Source organism: Lactuca sativa, chromosome 3 (genome assembly GCF_002870075.4).
Source record: "Lactuca sativa cultivar Salinas chromosome 3, Lsat_Salinas_v11, whole genome shotgun sequence".
Classification (NCBI taxonomy): domain Eukaryota; kingdom Viridiplantae; phylum Streptophyta; class Magnoliopsida; order Asterales; family Asteraceae; genus Lactuca; species Lactuca sativa.
In genome coordinates, this window is record NC_056625.2 from 282,093,926 (window position 1) to 282,115,071 (window position 21,146).

Here is a 21,146-nt window from a genome sequence, read left to right on the forward strand (position 1 = left end):
GTTTGGGTACATGTCATGTGCTTTCAGTAGTACGGGCTTAATACTACCTTACCCGTACCTTCACCAAAGCTCTACCTGATGACTCCAATTCGTCTCATAACAAATTATACTAGAACTCAATCATAACAGGTTGCCTAATGCATGTAAATTATACACAAAACATAATCAAATAGACTTATGAATAACAGACTCTACCATAAGACCACAACTAGAAAAGGAACATGAAATAAGGCCAAATCAATCATTCTGAGGCTATAAGACACTAACCGTATACAATTTTGAAACCATACACATAGCAAGATTCATACAGTTATCATAACTCAAATATCAGTATAACATGGCTAACATACTGGGGGAACTACTTACTTGGCTCAGCCGATCACTCGCATTACACTCTCCTCTTTCTCATTCTAAAAGGTTTTTAACTTTTATTTTTGAAAACAATTTTACCATTTCCTTAGTTTGAGTCCTGACACACCTGAGAGTGTGCCCGAATCCCTCAAACCAAGGCTCTAATACCAACTTGTAACGACCCAATTTTCAAAAGAAAATCTTCATTTTTTAATAGTCAAAAATAATTCCAATATACAATAAAATCTCAGGTACATTTGTTTTCAAATTCATAATATCAACAAAATTATTCCAAACATCAAAGTGTCCCATAAAAACGTCCAAGAGAGAGTGCATGTCGCAAGATCAAGCCTTGCCCTTTCCCTTAGGGTCAGATGCACCTGAAAAATATTCAAAAATTGTAACCTAATGCTTAGTGAGTTCCCCAGAGCATACCCCACACAATCCACATAATCACATAATCATATTAGCTACAAAAGCTATATATAATCTATGCATACAAACATATAAGGAAGCCATGGAAACCCTCAAGGCTCTTACACCTAGCGCCATTGGAACCCCCATGTGGTCTTAACTACCTATCGTGGGAACCCCCACATGGTCTTCCTGCAATGGGAACCCACTGTCTTCCTGCTGTGCAAACCCCCACACGTTCTTCCTACAATGGGAACCCCCACATGTAAATATACTAGAATGCCATGGAAACCATCCAAGCGCTTACACATAAGTGCCTCGGGAGACCCCCGATGTATTTCATGCGAGTATCACAAATAACTAGCATACCACATATCCCATAACCAACTAGTCATAACTTATAACAATAATGAGCCAACATTGGTGCCTTTGACCTATTGGTATGGTGAGAAGACTCACCTATCGTGAATGTTGAACCAACAAGATAAGATCAGATAAATCCCAATGCATAGCTCTAACTCAACTGCCTATAATGATTATGTGATTAACTTGTCCTAATCACGAAATACCATAAATACCCTCAAAGTCAACCCTGGCCAATCCTGGTCAATATCAAGCTCAACCTCAACTTCTCGAGTGTATCCAGTAACTCGTCGAGTTCCATCAGAGTCCATACAACCGAAATCCCATGTTAATCGTTGAGTCACCTGAGTAACTCGTTGAGTTCCTTCAGAGTCCATACAACCGAAATCCTGAGTCCACTCGCCGATTTACCTAAGTAACTCGTCGAGTCCTTTATGCCCAAGGGACAAAAACTCTAAACCAAAATCTCCTGATCGAAATCCCTTTATTAGCTCACCGAAATCACCCAGGATCCCGAAAACGGGAAAACCCTCCCCGACTCGTCGAGTTGGCGAAGCAACTCGTCGATTCCTTTCAGTCCTTTTTGTCTTCAGTCCTTTCCAATGGAATCCAAGTCTCCAAATTACAGATCCAACCTCTTATGGTGTAGTTACCACATAAAGATGCAAACTTTACATGCATGCAAGGCCTCCTAAGGCTAAAACACTAAAACTACGGTTCATGCAACACCTAGAGGTGTCCAGATCTGGTACCATATCCTTATGACAAGTCCAAATTTCAGTTTGGCACCCTCTATGCACCAAAAGTCGTCGTATTCTTCCATAAGATGGGATCTAATAAAACATAGATCAACGTAGCAACTTTTTACCTCTAAATGGATACTAACAATAGGTAGATGTTGGATTCAAAGCCTCCTCCTCACTTGAATCTCTTCACTCTCCAAGTTTCCATCCAAAAAGCACAAGATTTACTCTCCAAAGCTCACACACACACTCAAGAAAGCACCAAAATGCGGCTAGGGTTTCTCTCTGGACTATAAGAACGATGAAAGAGGCTACAAATGAGCCATAAGTTCAAAAGTAGGGTACAAACCCCTGAAAAGTAGGGTTTTCCTTTACAACGCTTACTCGTCGAGTCGGGGACTTACGATTTGTTGAGTAGGATCTAAATCCCTCTTTTTAATAAATGACCTCTACTCTACAAGTTGGAACTCCTCAACTCGTCGAGTCCTAGCACAAAACCCTAAAAACTCATAAAATTAGATGATACCTGGAACATGCGTTACATCGGCCTTGGTGTCTTCGACCCACAAGTACAACAAATAAAACTCACCTCTTGGTTTGAATGATTGATGAATAAATGTTTGCTCTAAATTCCAAATCTACTCATCACATATTCAACAAATAGTGATGAATTCTCAATTACAACTCAAAATACCCAAAGTACCCCTAGGCCAACTTGGTCAAATCCTAGTAAAGTTCAAAAAGTCAAACTTGGTCAAGACAGTAGTTTGCCACCCCATGGCCCTCCATGGCAATGTCGTGGTCGGAATCCGACAAAATATGCATGCACAACCTGACGACCATGACGTGGTAAGGCTCCACCATGCCGTGGTGATCAGCCAATATTACTTAATTCCTTAAGCCGATTCCAGTACATACCAGGAGTTCCCAAGCTCAAACTAGGTCGAAACCATAACCTTGATGGATAAGGTTTCCAATTTTATCCTTTAAACCTTGTCAATTAGTCAAGATCCAAAACCCTAAATCCTTAATGGAAGCATAAAGCACATACCACTCATTAAGCACTTAACTCCTACAGTCCTTTCATCTAAAACTCAATTTTGATCCCAAATAACATTCTAAGTGAAAAAGTTTCCATATCTATGACTTTTCATGGCTATAAAGTTTCCAAATCATATTCCCTAACATTTGACAACACAACAAGTCATCAAAAGCATGCCTGGAGGAAAGGAAAGGTCAACATTTTATTTTTATAACTCCAAACTCCCCAAAACATAGAAAAAGGAAATTCATTTCGTCTTGAGTAGTCCAAACTCATACACCCCAAAAATATGGGCCCAAAAGCATATAACTTCTAACATTATCAATATCTAGCAAGATAATCATCATGTTCAGAAATCTATAACACTTGGGGGTTGCTCAAGAAGTGAACAACTCAAATATGCAAAGCTTGGAGCTCTCTTCTTGTTTTCAATGGCTTCCTTCCCTCTATATTGGACACCAATCGCCAAAATGAGCTCAAAATACCAGCAATCGAGATTAGGATTTGAAAGGAACAGAGTGGGCAATGAAGGCTGATGAGGGTAGAAGGTCTTAGGGGTTTATGATTCTTAAATAAGGTGCAATCCCTAAAAAATTTGGTTTTTTTCCAACAACGCCTAGCATGACATGGAACCTATTTCAATGTCGTGGTGGTCCATCAAAAGCCCACGACCCAAAAAGAATTTCCATGCCATGGCCGCCCAAAGCAACATAGTCATCTATAAATTTTAAGTGTACTTGAAAGGGTGTTACAAGATTGGATACATTTCACAACCCAAACACCAAATTTGTCATTTTTGATTATCTTTTGAAAAATATTTTTGACTCATTTGACGTTGTAAAGTTTGGGATCTTCAACACAAACGATTTTCCATAACATTTTTTATTCGAGTAGAAACCTTCATCAATCAATTTCAAATTATCTCCTTTCATCAATTCATTCAAGTTTGGATCAACATTATCACCATTTCCTTTTGTGAGAAAAACATGATTTGGATAATTTGTGAATTTTGGATAAAGCAGCGAGTTTTTTTTTCAATAAAATGTTTTCCTTTTTCTATCAAAACTATTGTATACTCGTCTGTATCCTCAAACACTTGTGCACCAATAACTTTTGGTATTTCTTTTTCACTAGGATTATTCTCACTATCTCTTTAAGTATTTGTTATATCTTCAACAATAACAAAAATCTCGAGGTTCATCAATTTTAGTTTTCGAATATAAATCATTGTTTAGCTTTGATTTTGAATTATCATTTTCTTCACTTTTGGCTAACGAAGTGATTTTGACAACCAATTTTGAAAAATCAACACTCTTCGTCGATTTCATTGATAGTATCAAAATCATATTTGATGTTACCAAAATTTTGATGAATACTTTGCGTCGAAGTTTCAATCTCGTTTAAAATTTTCATTTGTTCGTTTTTAGATAGAGTGTCATTCACAATATCTACCAAACCCTCACATTCCAAACAATCATTGTAAGGTCCAAAATCGGATCTTTCCAGTGATCAAAAGCATATAACAATCACACAAATCAAAATAATAAGCAAAGAAGTAACAAACCAAGCTTGCATACGTTTTATAACCGTAAACGTCTGATACGACTTAGTGAAACCACAAAAATGCTAAAGGCATCAACAACCAATACGTCTAACACAACCCTATATATATAGACACCCAAGACCGTGAAGAGTTTATGGCCGTAAGGTGTTTACAGCCATAAACTCAATTACAACCGTAAACTGTCAAAAAGGCTAATTACAAACGTACCCCTATCACTAACTACAATATCTAGACCAAACCATTAATCTAAGCCCTTCAATCTCCCCCTTGGTTTGGACTAGCCCAAGGTCATCCTTTATTGACGATCATAACATCCATTTGCCCCATAGCTCCGTTCCACATACGTTTGCTCAAAATTTTTGCAACCATTGTCGTATACACCTTCGCATGGTCTTCATAGATATCTTTAACAACTTTGTTTTGAAAGTTGTTGAGATAATGAATATCCCACTTCCGGAACTGCAACAAGTCTCTTCTATCATAAAGTCTGATGCATCTGTTTTTGAGCTTCAGAACTGCACCAGAGGTGATCTCATCAAAGACCCATCATTCCAACGAACCAAGAGACCCATCTTGATAAACTTGAAGCACCGGAAACTGTTTAACATGTTTCGTCGCGGGCCAGATAACCACTTGCAATGGTCGATCGGTAGAGTGATCAATAATATCTGGATGTTCAAAAATCACAGATTCTGTAGTCGCCATGGAAGGAAAACCCTTTTTGACTTGATCATCAAGGAAGTGCTTGAATTGAGTGACTTGTGGATTATTCATTAGATTGATGAAGGGAGCTCGAGACAGCTCTGTCAAATCAATCCTCGTGAATGAGCTAAAATCATGGCTATTCTTGTACAACTAAGAATTACCACTTTTTCGAATCATAATCCACATCTTAAGGGGATCATGGAACCCCCACGAAGCCACTCCCGATCGATCTCCAAAATAATCTCGGAACCGAACCACTTCAAGATCAGTCACTATGATTAATGGTTCGTCCCAAGGAGCATTTAGATTAGAGTTCCTCTTGAATAGCAATTGCCTTTTCGTTGCTTCTTCATCTTGATCACGACGAATGGTTTCAGTTATATGTGGAGCCAGAGGAGGTGCATCATCAGCACGACTAGCAATACCAGAAAATTGACCGACAGGCAAATCAACTGGGAATGCTTGTACATGAAGATTGATCCTTTGTTCTTCAACAGATGTTTGATACTTGTCTCCAATGTCTTCCTCGAGTTTCTTTTTCAGTTCAAAATAAATTAAAGTTAGCAGATTGAAGTGATCTTGTAAGTAAGAGATCTGCTTAGTCTTCAACCTTTTATCCTTCTTAAGCTCAGCCACTTGTACCCCAATACTAGACTTATTAGATTGCAACTAGGAGACTTGAATATTAAGCTTAGCATTCTCAGCACGAAGTTCCGTCACTTGGATATCTAGCTCGATATTCTTTTGGCTTAGAACCGAAATTTCCTTTTGCAAACCAGAAAGGGTTAGATTGTCACCCATAGAACCAGCTTCTTCAATTGAAACACCCTTTCCTTGAGGATCTAGTGTTAGAAGTTGTTCTTTGGCCATGTGCAAAGCCAACCTTTCAGATGCATCATCACGAGCATATCTTGGAATTGAGAAACTAGGTGGTGCAGAGGAATCACCGACATTAAACAACGAGCTTGGACATGTTGGAAACATCTTTGTTGTTGCAAGTCTGGTGGTAGCAGTAGTAACAGGTGGTACTGGGAGGCTGCTGACAAGTCTTGCAATTACTTTTCCCTGCCTCAAATCTCTTCTTTCCCCCTTTGACGGGGGCTGGTCAGACTGTGGGGTAAAAACACTTGCTAATGGTTCAGTAGTAGGAGAAGCAGATATAGAAGGGGAACATCCTATAACTGTCTCCATAGGAATTGAAGCAGACACCATTTTCCCGGATGTTGGAGTTTCAGTTTCAATAGTCTCACTTGACTTCCTTGTCTCAGTTGTAGGGGGAACAACGTCATCGACATTGTAGAAAACGACATCAAGGTTCTTATGTGACGCCACATTTGCACTGCTAGCTAATGATGAAGCAATACCATCATTATCGAATCCCGTGAGGCCAAGATCATCGAAAGAATCATTTCTGTCTTCCCCAATATTCCCTCCCATCTCAACGTTCATTTCCACGTTGTCTTGAATATGCCCTAACTCCTGTTGATGTTCTGAAACTATTTGAGCGTTAGGAGTTGGTGTATCTTCTTCCTCGGAACTCTCATCCTCGGAAACATTAATAACCGTATTGTTAGGAGTTGACCTTTCAGCAGAAGCTGGTTCAGAAGAAGTTCGTTCAGAAGACTCATAGGACTCTGTGGGTTCATTTAGCTCTATGAACTTTCCAAATTTTTCTAGTCGATATAACCCCTGAAACACAACTTCGCCTTTGCGATTTTGTTTAATGAGTCCCACAGTGTGTGGCCCCAAAGACTTCATATTGAGAGTCTCTCCTTCCTTTCTCATATCTGTAAACTGAATGTTGATAAACAGCTGAACAAAGCGAGGATATAAGAGGAAGGTGTCTTGGGTGGAGGCTCTAATGTTAATGACGAACTCGTCCAAAATGAACTTGGAAAAATTGAACCTCCCTCCAGCAGCGAGATAGACGAGAGCACCAGTTGTGCGTTGAGAAATCTCATCTACTCCCGACCTCCTACCCGTGACGCAGCTAACAAACACGTGCGCCAAGAACCTCCAATACGGGTGCAATAATTTTTTCAAAGTTGGTGGAAATGTTCCTGCGTAGTTCATTCTTCGAAGAATTCGTTGAGCATCTTCAATTCCAATCTCGGTCGGAAAATTTGGTTGATCATCAATAAGCAGAGCCTCTCGAATAAAACCTTTATTGATCACGAGCTCACGTCCTTGGACCCTAGCTTTCACCGTGAAGTTGCCATCGTCATCTATGTTTGTTCTTGCGGTCGCTCAAAATTCTCTTATCAAGTTCTGATACACCACCGGGTTGACAGTGATAGCAGACGCTAAACAGCATTCCCGTAATCGATGAATCATTGAGCCACTACAAGAAAATAGCCCTTTAATGATGCGCAAACAATGACACTCGCTGATAGACGATGCGCATTTGTAAGTGCCCTAAAAGATAATGTCAGTTTTGCAAAATTTGAAGGATAGAGGGCACGCATTTTTGCGCGCCCTAAAATTAGTGTCAGAAAAGAAAAAAAAATGTGGAGGGCACCTTTCATAAAATGTGCGTCATGTGAATGTGTCGCTTTATAATTTTAAGTGAAACACGCGTTTTAGGCGGGAAATGAAATCGACGAAAATTACCCCCGCCTATTGAATCCCAAAATTAATCCCCCCGCCTCTTCTACTTAGCAAGAAAAAGCCCTAGGTCCGTCATCTTCATCTTCAGTATCATCAAACATCTCGTTCATCAGATCTCTACTTGATCTCCTTCTTATCAGTATCACCAAACATCTCATTCACCACCTCCGCCCTATCAACATTCCCTTAATTTCAATTTGATGCAGGTAATACACGACCAACTGTAAGTCTCTCTCTCTCTCTCTCTATCTCTCTCTCTCTCTCTCTACCCCTACTGTTTAACAACAACCTAGACACCCACCACCCCTCGTCTTCTCTCTGGTTCACCATGGCCACCAATGAAGCCCCATTGTTTTATCCAAAATGGGCCCAAAATCATGAACATAATCAAGCCTTCTTGGAATGAAAATGTTCCCGCCCAAATAGTTCTATTGCCGACGTATCGTAGCCATTTATAAGTCGATTTCCTTACCCCAGTATCCCCCAATCGCAAACGAATCAAACCCTAACCCTAGATTTTTTGCTAACTAGGTATGTTTTCTTCCTCTTTTTCCTCGATGTCGACTCTAATTTTTTTCATTTACAACCATTTTCGCTTCCATTTTTGACCTAGTTTGTTGTTTCGGTTGTTTCATTCAGGATCAAACGATGAAAAGAAGCAAATCAAGCGGTGCTACGAGGAAAGCCGATACCAAGTACGATTTAATCTAACTATGTTTAAAACATACCATCTGCTAGGGTTTAATGTTGTATTTTTTTCATCTTCAATGAAATTAGGTTTTTGTTCTTCCTCAGGATCATGATTTCGGTACTTTTTAACAATTGTTTGTTGTAATTTTAGGTTGGCTGTAAAGAAGACTGCAGCCAAGGGGAAAGCAGCTAAGGATCCCAATAAACCCAAGAGACCCGCTAGCGCCTTCTTTGTGTTCATGTTAGTAGCTGTTCTTCGTTTATCACTACCTTCATGTTTTACTTCCATTTCCAAAGTTTAAATATTTTTCCTCTTGTTAATGTTATAAAGGGAGGACTTTAGAAAGCAGTTCAAAGAAGATCACCCTGACAACAAATCTGTTTGCTGCTGTAAGTGATCTTCCTTTTTGCCTTTTGTCATCGAAACTTCTTAAGCTTTGTTTCAAGTATTCTGTATCTAGATTGAGTTGAGTTTCTGTTTTTAGATTTTGATTTGGATTTCACTTGTGTATAATTATCAGGTTGGTAAAGCTGGTGGGGCAAAATGGAAGTTAAAACTATACTAGTGCTCTCTTTCCTTGGTTTTCATACTTATTATTATGATCCAGTTTCACTGAGCATGGTCGAACAAGCTGCAAAGCCACTTGCAAGGCCTATAAGAGTAAGGCCATGTTTTGTTTCTTGTCATTAAGTGATGTCTGGATAAATAATATTATAAGATGTTGTTATTATTTTTTAAGGTTTGGGTTTTAGATGCTACACTTGGAAAGGTACGTGCAGGTAGAGACGGAGATGATCATCCTGCTGAATTGATCATATCTCTAAGAGCATTGCCTAACCAGGTGTGTTTTGTGTTGCATAAAGAGTAACGACTTTTTTTTGGTTATTTTATAAATATCTAACTATATATTGTCCCATGATCTCACGTATTCACTTTCATATGCAATCTTGATGTATCTCATATACATGATTCTTGTTAAACTTTTACAATCTTAATTTTTCTATTATCTTTTTTCAAGGAAGGTCACATCAAAAATGGAGGTCATCAATGGTCTTGTGCGTGAGGGGTTTTTGAATGATGTGGCTCAGGTAAATCTTTTTTTTATAAGACAAATAATAAATCTATTTTCATTTTCATTTACTATTTTTCTTTCTCATTGTAGAGGGACCTGGGCTCACAGTTGGTGGCCAGTATATTTGAACTCGTTTGCAATCCTTTTCTGCTTTCCGCCAGTGGGGTGATTCTGAACAGGTATCTAACATTCAATATCAACATATTTTAATTAAAAAAACTTAATTTTTTTGATGATGAAATTAAAGAATTTGCAATCACATCACCAGATCGAAGAATACCTATATTTTGGTATAGAACTGGTAAACTAAGACGTGTCTATGATGAATCACTTGAGGTAAGCAAATTTACTCTTTTGCCCTCAGTTTCATGACATTTAAACGTATATATCCTTAACTATTCTGAAGATTTAACCTAACTTTGGTTTGTTTAGAATGCTCAAGATCTTCAAAGAAGCGATGTTCCTTTGTATCGATTAGAAGCTATTGATTTTGGGAGAAGAATGACAGTTGAAAGAGAAATTGAAAAAACAGAAAATGTCCCACAGCCAAATGCACTATTTGATGAAAGCTCTAATTTCATTATTTATCCAACTCTCCTTGGTATTAAAGTAAGAAATTTTACCTTGTGCCATTTTGTTTTTCTCAAATTCTAAGGTGTATGCAGTAATCCGAAGATTTTATTTTCTAATGTTTTATTCATAAATTGGTGATAGATTGTAAATCTGCACACAAACAAAGTTTCCAGAATATTAGGGAAGGTGGAAAATAATGACAGGTTTTTAAGAATTGCTTTGTATCAAGGTGATCAAAGCAGTAAAAAAGTGCGAAAAATTCCTGCTGCTGCTGTAAATGTGAATGAAAGCAAAGATCCCATGACAGATCCTACTTTGTTATGCTGTGCTTTTAAGAAACACAGAATCTATTTGTTCAGGTATATATATATATATATATATATATATATATATATATATATATATATATATATATATTATTTTGTGTAAAAGTAAAATCATATATTTATGATTGTTCATATGTTATAAAAATAAAAATAGCCGAAGAGAACCAGAGGAACCTGATGATGCAACCAAGGGTAGGGATGTCTTTAAGGAAAAGCCTCCTCCTGATGAACTTATGGCTGCATCAGATATTGGAAAGTCTGTTACAACATCTCTTCCAGAAAATGTGGTAAGTAGCCTACTTTTTGCTTTTAAACTGATTTATTTGATTTTAATAAATAATAATTAATATCCTTGATGATATATATATATATATATATATATATATATATATATATATATATATATATATATATATATATTTACCAGATTATGCACACAACATTTCAAATATTATTTTTTTGTTTTTTGTATGCCAAGATTCAATTTTTAATATTTTTTTATACCTTGGCAAGATTTATTGACTTTCCAACTCTGTTACAACATAAGGAGTGTTGTCTTTCTAGACTGAATAGACCATCTAAACGAGACTAAATGACCATTAAAAATGCTAAAAATGAAAAAAAATACGAGTTATAAACTAGCCTTTGGAACATGGATGAAAACCATCCTTTCTTCTTTGAATCTACTTTCTTATTTGTCTCTGCTTCATCATCATCTGTGCATCATTCCTCTGATTTTTGTTTATTCAACTACATTTATAAAGATCTTGTCATATTTTTTTATGTTTTTTTTACTTTTCAGCTCTAGTGGAAGCTCTGTCTGCATTAGTTCTTGTTGTTCTGTTTTTTGGTTCAAAAATTTGGAACTGCAAGAGCGAGCTTTTTGTTCTCACCTATTATGGGTGCATGGACATTGACTACTCCTTTTATTGGAATTTACAACATCATATATCATTACCCTTCTATTTTCAAGGCAATATCTCCACATTATATCTATCAATTCTTCTCAAGGAATGGCCATGAGGGATGGTTGTTGCTTAATGGTATGGTCCTTTGCATAACAGGTAAGAGCTTTCTTCCTTTTTTTTTCTTTTTTTAATTTTTTTCTGTTAAATTTCTGGATGGATAAATGATATCTGTCTCTTGAAAGTAATGAATGAACATATAGACTGGTTATTTATTGAGTAAATGACCATTTTACCCTTCTACCTAGAAGTGATGCTGAATAGAGGTTAAGTGTTTTTGAATTGAAGTTTTAAATGATAAAAATTACTATTTTTTTTGTTGACAAAACTACGAAATTGGTTTTGGTCCCTGAATGATTTGAAATGACTGTTTTGCCCTTTTAATTTATTTTTTTTTATGTTTTTTCATATTTGTTTTAATATTTTATTAATTAAAAGTAAAAGGGAAAAATAGTCATTTCAACTTTCTTAGGACCAAAACCATAGGAATTTCTTTATTTTAGAACAAATCAATAAGAGTATGTTACTATTTTTTGCATTTAACTCTCTAAATAAATGATTATTTATTTTTTAGATAGTGTTTTACCTCCTCAAGTTTTGATCATTAATTTGATTGCTAAGTGTGCTCATAAGGGCACAAAAGTTAGCTTATAGTTCTCTTTCTGCTTTTCTACTCTTTTAATCCCAATCTGCCCTAACTATTTCTCTACACCTGTTCATACTACTTCTTAACGTATGGGCAATTGCAGATTCTAGACGACAAGGCTTTCTTGGCTTCAAAGAGTTTATTACTACAATGCAGGTAGTTTTTTAGCTTTATCTTCTTTCACTTCTATCCACCATTTCTGTATACATGACCCTTTTCGGTGTGTGTGGTGATTGTAGTTGATTTCTATGGCACAAGTAGGACACACATTAAGTAGCGACCTCTTAAATTCTGATGGTAAGCTGTGTAACCACATCATCTTTTCTTTACACTTTTAACATGTAAATATGTAATATTTTAACCTTCATTACCTTTCTTGTGTTCATGTTATCTTACAATGCAGTTGATTATGAAAATTTGAAACCACCTGTTATGGATAGTCTGGATGTCTTACTAGCTGTATGTATACCTTTCTCTCACCTTAGCTATATGCATGCCACTATGAGCCTAAAAACTAAATATATTTCTTGAAAGTTAACATGTTTGTTAATGTATGCAGAAGAAAAAGCGTCCAAAAAGTGATCCTTAAACTAACGGTAGTCCTGCAGTTGAAATAGAAAACTCAGATCCTGATGTTATGGGGCCTCAAAAGGTTTATAACATTTATTGTGTTCATTATTTAAAGACATCATTTAAGCTTCATTTATATAAAGAATTAAAGATACATTTGATTATAATCAAGATTAAGGGAGACTTGTAATCATGTTTGGCATTCCTTTCCAGTAAGAAACAGAGTTGTATGATTATTTCTAAGTTTTATAGGAATGTATAACCCATGTTAGCAATGTATTATTTTTGTTTAACATTTGAATGATTCTTTGTATGACATTATAATTTGTGCAATTTATTTTATATTATGCAATGGATTGTATTTTTTGTATATGGTATTTTATTTCTATTATAAGAAATTAAATGAAAATTTAATTTAAAAATTAATAAATATATAATTTTTTTTTTAAACATTTAAATTTACGATACGCAAAAATGTATGTCATCTTCATTTATGACATGGCCTTTCTTGACAGGGGCTTTCTTGATACGCATTGCGTGTCATTAACACGCGCGTCGTAAGGTTACGACACGCGAATGCGTGTCGTCTTCCTTTATGACAGGGCCTTCCTTGATACGCATTGCGTGTCGTAACCGCGCGTCATAAATGCGCGTCGTAAATGCGCGTCGTAAATGCGCGTCGTCTCTCTTTATGACGGGGCCTTCCTTGACACGCATTTGCGCGTCGTCTGAGCGTTTTACGACGCGCAATGAGCGTCGTAAAAGGCCTTTTTCTTGTAGTGAGTGCATGTCTGAGTGAATCGCCGGAGGATCTGCAAGTATGATGGCCAGATTGTGCATGTCTGAAAACTTCAAATTTGTCATTGTCTGCACTCAACCACAAGCTGTAAGAGAAATGATTTTAAAAATAAATTTTTATTCTGACCCAAAAAAAAAACTTTAGTTAAAAATATGATCAAAATAAAATTTTCTTAAAAAAAATGAGTTTACTACCAAAAACCAGTTACCAAATTCATTAATAAAAAAATTAAAAATTTTCTATCTTCTGTTCTTGGGCCGTAAACTCGAGGTTTACGGCCTAAAACCACGATAAGAACATTTCACAAAAATAGCACATATATTTAAAAAAAAAATTCGACAGCAATAAAATCCCAGTTCTTGGGCTGTAAGCTCCCAGTTCACGGTCGAAGAGGAGTTTACGGCCGATGAACAAATTCTCGAATTAATTACAAAAATCACACCAGAACGTCGAATTGACTGATAATACCCCAACAAATGCATATGAATGGACGAATTGCAACACAATAACAAGGATTGAAAGTCAAAACGGAGTTTACGGCCCAAGCTTACGGCCGTAAGCTCCGTCGGAGTCGTTTCTTCGATTTCCGGACAAATTACGCGGTGAAAATCGTAATAAAATACAGATCTGAGATCTAGAAGTTATTACCTACGTGATGGTTGAAGCGGTTTTCCAAAAATCACACAAAAAATTTTCGAAGGTTTGAGAGGGTTTGAGAAGGGTTTGCGGCCGGAATCTCGTGAATGAGGAGATTCCGACAGTGAACTCCTTATTTACCTTTTCACCATCAATTACCCTCTTACCTGATAACTACCCAATATTTTTCAACTTCCAACACAAAAAAATAAAATAAAAAACTTTGAGGATTATTTGGAAATAATTTTGAAAAATAAAAAATAATTATAAAATTAAAAATAAAAATAAAAATAAAATAAAAGGTTTATCTGCTGAAAAATTAAAATCTAGTAAAAAGAACTATGAAAGTAAAAATAAAATTAAAAATAAAAATAAAAATAAAAAATAAAATAAAAATAAAAAATAAAATTTAAATTTAAAAATAAAATAAAATAAAATAAAATTTTAAAAGGAAAAATAAAATTCAAGTTAAAAGATTTGACAAAACAAAATTTTAACCATTATAACTCCTTTTGTGATGCTGGGATCAAATTTGTTGGACAACCTTATTCCACTTGTTAGTACCCTTATCTTCACATCTTCGTCTGACCGATTGTCAGTATTGTGGTCCACTTAAACACGAAATATTTGTGACATTTTTGGACATTTTACCAATGACATGATTCAGGTATTTATCTAATTGTAAATTTCTGTTATTTCGATAACTACTAAATCTTAAATAAATTCACCTTATGACCATTTAACTGACTACAACCAGGGGTATTGTTGTCCACCTAAATCGAGCAGCGAGATCTAAAGACAATATGTATGAGTTCAATTTTAAGTGTACTTGAACGTGTTTCCCGCTTCCTGATATGCCCCAGCCATCAAGAACTTCCAGAATACTCCTTACACCGGGCGAGCAGACAACCATTCAGAGAGAGGAGAGATTCAGAATTCTATTGCTAACTACTTCAGAGGGGTTGAGAAGAAGAAGGTTGCATATGCTATGTACCAGGTCGGATTAGAAGTCGCCCAAAGGAGACAGCATATGGCTAACAGATAAGAAGTATTTCACATATATATAGCATGCAGAGAAATAGTGTTGCATATGTTGTGTACTAGGTCGGATTAGAAGTCGCGCAGAGGAGACAACATATGGCTAACAGACGGAAAAAAAAAGAAAATGATATTCTACAGACCTAATTTATCGGAATTTACCAGTCGCCCCATCCAACCGGAATTAAGGACAGAATCCGCACATCAAGGAAAAGTTAGGCCACGGTTCCAAGTACGGGTTCAATTAATGTGACAAGTAGATTCCCATGTATATCTCCCTGCTCAACCTATCTGAGCGTCGTGACATCAGGTTAAACGGATCTAACTAGTTCAAGGTTTGTCAAGTCCTTAAAATTCATTAGGTTCAACTTTCCTAGTCAAGTCCATTTAAAATCTTTCGTGCCTACCAGTACATCGAGCACAGAGCGTAGACGATTCAACTTAGGTACGTTACGCCGATTCAGATTGCTCGTTATCACTTGCTCATTTCCCATCATAATACCCACAAGCGAAAATGTGTTTGGATTTTTCTGAACAAGAAATAATACAGAAATAACACTATTTTTGGATTTTAATTTTTCTGATTTTTTATTGTTTTTGGATTTTTATATTTCTCCCCCTAAATTTCTGCATGGATGAGAATAAAAGTAAAATGAAAAATGATGCCCAAATTTAATCTAACCTAAAAACTAAAAAATTTTATTTAGTCCTAAAAACAGGAAAACAAAAGAAAATAAAAAATAATAAAAAAATTCTTGACGAAAATAAGGATAAAAATATTGAGAACAAATTTGAGAAAAGAAAAGAAAAAAATAATTGATTAAAAAAACTTAATCCTCAAAACGTATCATTTTGAGAGATCCGACAAGCACATCGAAGCGAGCTTTATTAAATGGCTTTGTGAATAAGTCTGCCACATTATTATTAGTGTGGACTTGTTCTAGCCGAATTAATGATCGTTCAAAACAGTCTCTGATAAAGTGAATTTTAATGTCAATGTGCTTGGTTTTAGAGTGTTGGACTGGGTTTTTAGCAATTTGAATTGCCGCTTCATTATCACAATAGATGGGGGTTTCAAAATAATTGAAATCATAGTCCAACAGCTGATGTTGGATCTAGACAACTTGAGAGCAGCAAGCTGAGGCAGCAACGTATTCCGCCTCTGCTGTTGAGGTCGAGACAGTGTGTTGCTTCTTGCATTGCCACGAAACGAGCCGGTCACCTAAGTACTGACATCCTCCTGATGTTGATTTCCTGTCAAGCTCACAGCCTCCATAATTACTGTCAGTAAAAGCATAAAGATCAAATTCAGAATTTTTCGGATAACAAAGATCCAATTTAGGGCTTCCTTTGATATACCGAAAAAAAAATTGACAGCAATAAGGTGAGAGAGTTTAGGATTAGCCTGATAGCGTGCGCATTGACAAACCGCAAACATAATGTCAGGTCGACTTGCAGTAAGATACATCAGCGATCCGATCATTGATCGATAATGAGTTTGATCTACGGATTCGCCTTCAGGATCTGGAGTCAACAGAGGTCGTTCAGCCATCGGTGTTGACGCAGGTTTAGCATCGTGAAACTCGAACTTCTCAAGAATATCTTCCACATACTTGGCTTGATGTAGCAGGATCCCAGTTGAATTCTGTTTAACCTAAAGCCCCAAAAACATGGTCATTTCCCCTAACGAACTCATTTCGAATCGTTTCTTCATTACACCCTCAAATTCCTTGCAAAGTTGCTGACTGGTTGATCCAAAGATAATATCATCGACATATATTTATACGAGTATTTGGTCCTTGTCGACGTGCTTTATGAACAAGGTTTGATCGATAGTGTCGCGATAGTAACCATGTTCGAGCAAATGCTTTGTTAGTGTTTCATACCACGCTCTAGGAGCTTGATGTAACCCATACAATGCCTTGTCTAATTTGTAGACATGATTAGGATACTTCGAGTCAACAAACCCAGGGGGTTGATCAACGTAGATTTCTTCCTTCACCTTGCCACACAAAAAGGCGGTCTTGACGTCCATTTGATAAACGGTAAAGTTCATGTAAGAGGTATACGCTAGGAAGATACGGATAGCCTCCAGGCGAGCTACTGGAGCATAAACTTCAGTGTAATCAAGACCCTCAACTTGTCGAAACCCACGGACTACCAATCAAGCTTTGTTTTGCATAATGACCCCTGAATCATCCTCCTTGTTGCGATAAACCCATTGGGTGTCAAGAGACTTCTTGCCCTTCGGTAATTCAACTAACTTCCAAACACCGAGTTTTTCAAATTGGTGCAATTCTTCATGCATTGCATCCACCCAGCTAGGCTCATTTAGAGCCATTTCTACATTCTTGGGCTTGATTTGAGAAATAAAGCAGGAGTACAGACATGTATTCATGTCTCCACTCTAACTTCTGGTTTTAACTCCATCACCTAGCTGACCAATGAAATTTTCAATCAGATGATCGCGTTTAACCCTTGAAGGTATTTCGTGCCTGATGTCATTTAGAGAGACAGGAAGAGTGTGAATGTTGATATGTGACAACCAAAAATTTCCATTCTGAACAAACCATTTCAATCCGATAGAAGTTAGAACAGTTACAGTGAAAACTCAGATTTCGAGTATAAGTTTGGCAGTTTTCAGGATTTTACACTTAAGGAGATATTAGGAGAGTGGATGCACTAGGTTTTTGTGCCACACTGTCATTCCAATACTCTAGGCCATTAGAGTTCGTTCCAGGAATAAAAACATTTTCTACCAAAAATATCTCAGGACTATAAATAGAATTCGGAACCAAATTGGTTCATTTGTTGAATTCCATTTAGAGAAAAGTCAAAATTCTCTCTCACGGATCTTCGGGTTTTTATCCCAAATTGTGAGTACTTCGATCTAGTTATGTTATATAGCTTAGATTGTGTTTAGAAACACAAATTACATATCAAATCTGTGAGATTCGGGAGTTTACCGCCCAAGAACGTTCTTGGGGAGTAAACTCCAATAAGTGGCTTAAATGCTACCTAGTCCTTTCCCCGTGGCTGGTAACAACCTTAGACTTGTATGGTAGTGTGTATACGACTAGAAAACATCGAAATTGGATTAATAACCCAAGATTTGGGAGTTTACCGCCCAAGAACACTTGGGGAGTAAACTCCATTTTAAGGTCCTAAAGGGTTCCAATGACCCTCAAAGCTTTAGAACTCAAACTAGAAGCCTTCATTTCATGTTTAGGACACCAAAATCATTTCAAAACAATGAGGAAAGTGAGTTCACGGCCAAGGAACTTCTTGGGTCGTGAACTCCATGTTAAGTTCCCAAAGTGCCCTAAATGCCTTCATTGAACCAATAGACTAGCATAGCACATTACCTTGATGTGCATAAGACCCAAAGCAATCAAAATAGCAACACCTAGGAGTGTTCACGGCCGCAAACACATGGCCAATTGGTACATGGGCCGAAAACTCTAGTTAGGGGTGTTTTGATGCCACAAACACTACCTAAGGCTTAGACTTGATTTTAGACATGTACCCTAAAGTGTTTAAAGCCTAGAAAACATAAGGAATCACAAGTATTGAGGAGTTTATGGCCAAGAGTAGCTCTTGGGTCGTAAACACCTATAAAGGGGTCAAATGACAGCCTAACTCCTTCCTTATGCCTAGAACCCAACATAGATCATTACCTAGAAATGTTTGAGACTTGAAAACACCATAACAACCCTCCCAAGCGAGTTTACAGCCGTAAACTCCAAGGGAATATGGTCTCTGGGCCGTAAGCTCCCCAAAGGAGTTAATATGGCACCCAAACACTTGATTTATCCTTGAAACAATTCACCACATGAGTTGTATAATTGATGGACTTCATTTAGGGTCTTGGTTGAGAGTTTACGGATAGGAATTTACTCCCCTGGGCTGTAAACTCCAATACATATGGTCATTTGGCCATAAACTTCCATTAGAGGCATTGCACTCCTTTATTGCAACTCATTAGCCTCCTAGCACTTGACCAAAAGTGTTTTCCTAGCGTTTAAATGTTTTTACTTGTATAATTAGTGTTTTAATCACTAATTATTTATATACATATTCTTTCATATGAAATTAGGATCATTGTGTGTGTCGAAGTCTTCACTTGACACCAAGCACTTGTCTGATCCTTTCGTACGATAACAGTCCGTTCAACTCCAGTCACTTACTGCAGGTGAGTTCATACCCCTTAACTAATGTTTTAAACTATTTTTAAATGTTTTATGGGGGGGATACAAGTAGAATCATGCTACTTATTATATCAATCACATGTGATTAATAAGTAGAATTATGCTAGTTATTACATCAATCACATGTGGTTAATATACAACATTCAAATGATTTGGCTACTCATTAGCCGTCTTACCAAATAGTTCCTTCAAATGATTTTTATAAACATTTTATATGTTTTTAAACTCCTTATTACACTGTACAGTTTGCTCTGTATATTATATTTCAAACTTACTTACAATTGTGTTTCAAACAAATGTTTCTTTATACTTAAATTGTTTTATCAAACTTATGCCTTCAAACTGTTTTATAGATTGACATCAAGTCGATCTTTTCTTAAAATAATATTTATGTTCAAATGTTTTACAAAACTTATTTATGCTTTTATATTATAAATTACATGCCTCTATATGTATAGTTATATAAGAAATATTTAAAAGACTTAGGAAGGCTATCCACCCTATTTCCTTTTCGCGCTTGAGATGTGGTCTGGTGGGATATCAGGTACTCGTCTGAAGGTCGTTTAAATATTAGTTATATATCATGTGTACATGTATAGTCATAAAAGGTCCTTCCAGTTCATCTCATGCCCTTCGGTAGCAAGGGTATACATCCATGTTTATACGTACCAGTTAGATTACTAGTAAACTACCATATGGGTAGTTTAGGAAGATACTAGAACAATTACTAGAACGCGATATCATACAACGAGTCAGTTCATTCATGAGTCAATACTTTCTAGAACATTACAGTACATTACATATACAACTATGCTAGGAAGAGAACATAAACAACTATACTAGAATGATTACATTACTATACTTGCTAGTTAGAGAGCATGTACATTACAGCTAGAACAGTTCATTACATTACATATACAAGAATACGTTAATTATTGTGATTTAAATCGGAGCATGACTTAAATGTCATGACCTGAGTTGTAGCCAGAGTTTCTTGGAGGGAGAGCGTGATTTTGCATATAGATCTGTACTGGATTGACAATACTACAACTTGCTGCTAGCTACAGCTGGACCTGTAGGTCTGCGGGTGCTAAACGTCATTCTGTTATTACGACCATTCGTATGTCGCTGTTATCAGTCGATAGTATGGTGCAATTTATCACATAATGCCTTAATAAAAATCCGGTTTAAGGTAGATAGTACAACAGTAGTTCTTATAGAGCTACGTTTTAGTACTACATTAATTTTCCCTGTACAGATAATTAGTGATCTTTTCACTTAAACTATAAATGTAAAAACTATATTTTGATAATGATAGTTACACTTGGGAAAATTACATACTTTTACAAGAAACGAACATTTAGAACAGTTAAGTCTTGGTAGAAGACTACATTGAGAATAGTTAGGTCTTGGTAGAAGATGCACTTTATATAATAGTAGGAATCATAGGGATTTCTAGGGTTTTTCAAACGTTTAAAGTTGTTTTACATACATTTTCATACTCACAGTTCACTTACAAACATTTTCATGTTTACAGTTCACTTACAAACATTTTCATCCTTACAGTTCATGAACTTACAAATTCTTACATACAAATTAAGACACTAAATACTTATGATCTCACCAGCTTCAAAGCTGATACTCTCTTTCAAAATTACTTGTATCCTCAGGTCATCATAGACAGGTACCGATGCAAGGAGAAAGGAAGATGGAGCTTGTTCAAGACTTATCTTTCATTTTGATTTATGCTTTAGTGTTTATCAATATTTAACAGAACACATTTGTATAATAATTATATTATTAATGCAATGGATGATGTTGTTGCTTGTTTAC

At 36.4% G+C, this 21,146-nt stretch overlaps 1 protein-coding gene across 1 annotated transcript; it reads left to right on the plus strand.

Annotated features, from left to right (window-relative positions):
• Window positions 1-9,925: 9,925 nt before the first annotated feature.
• On the plus strand, window positions 9,926-11,259 carry LOC128132948 (peptidyl-prolyl cis-trans isomerase CYP71-like). Its single transcript, XM_052769967.1, has 4 exons — window positions 9,926-10,161; window positions 10,267-10,484; window positions 10,606-10,738; window positions 11,254-11,259. The coding sequence occupies exons 1-4, from the start codon at window positions 10,054-10,056 to the stop codon at window positions 11,257-11,259; spliced, it is 465 nt and encodes a 154-aa protein (XP_052625927.1). The 5' UTR covers window positions 9,926-10,053.
• Window positions 11,260-21,146: the final 9,887 nt, after the last annotated feature.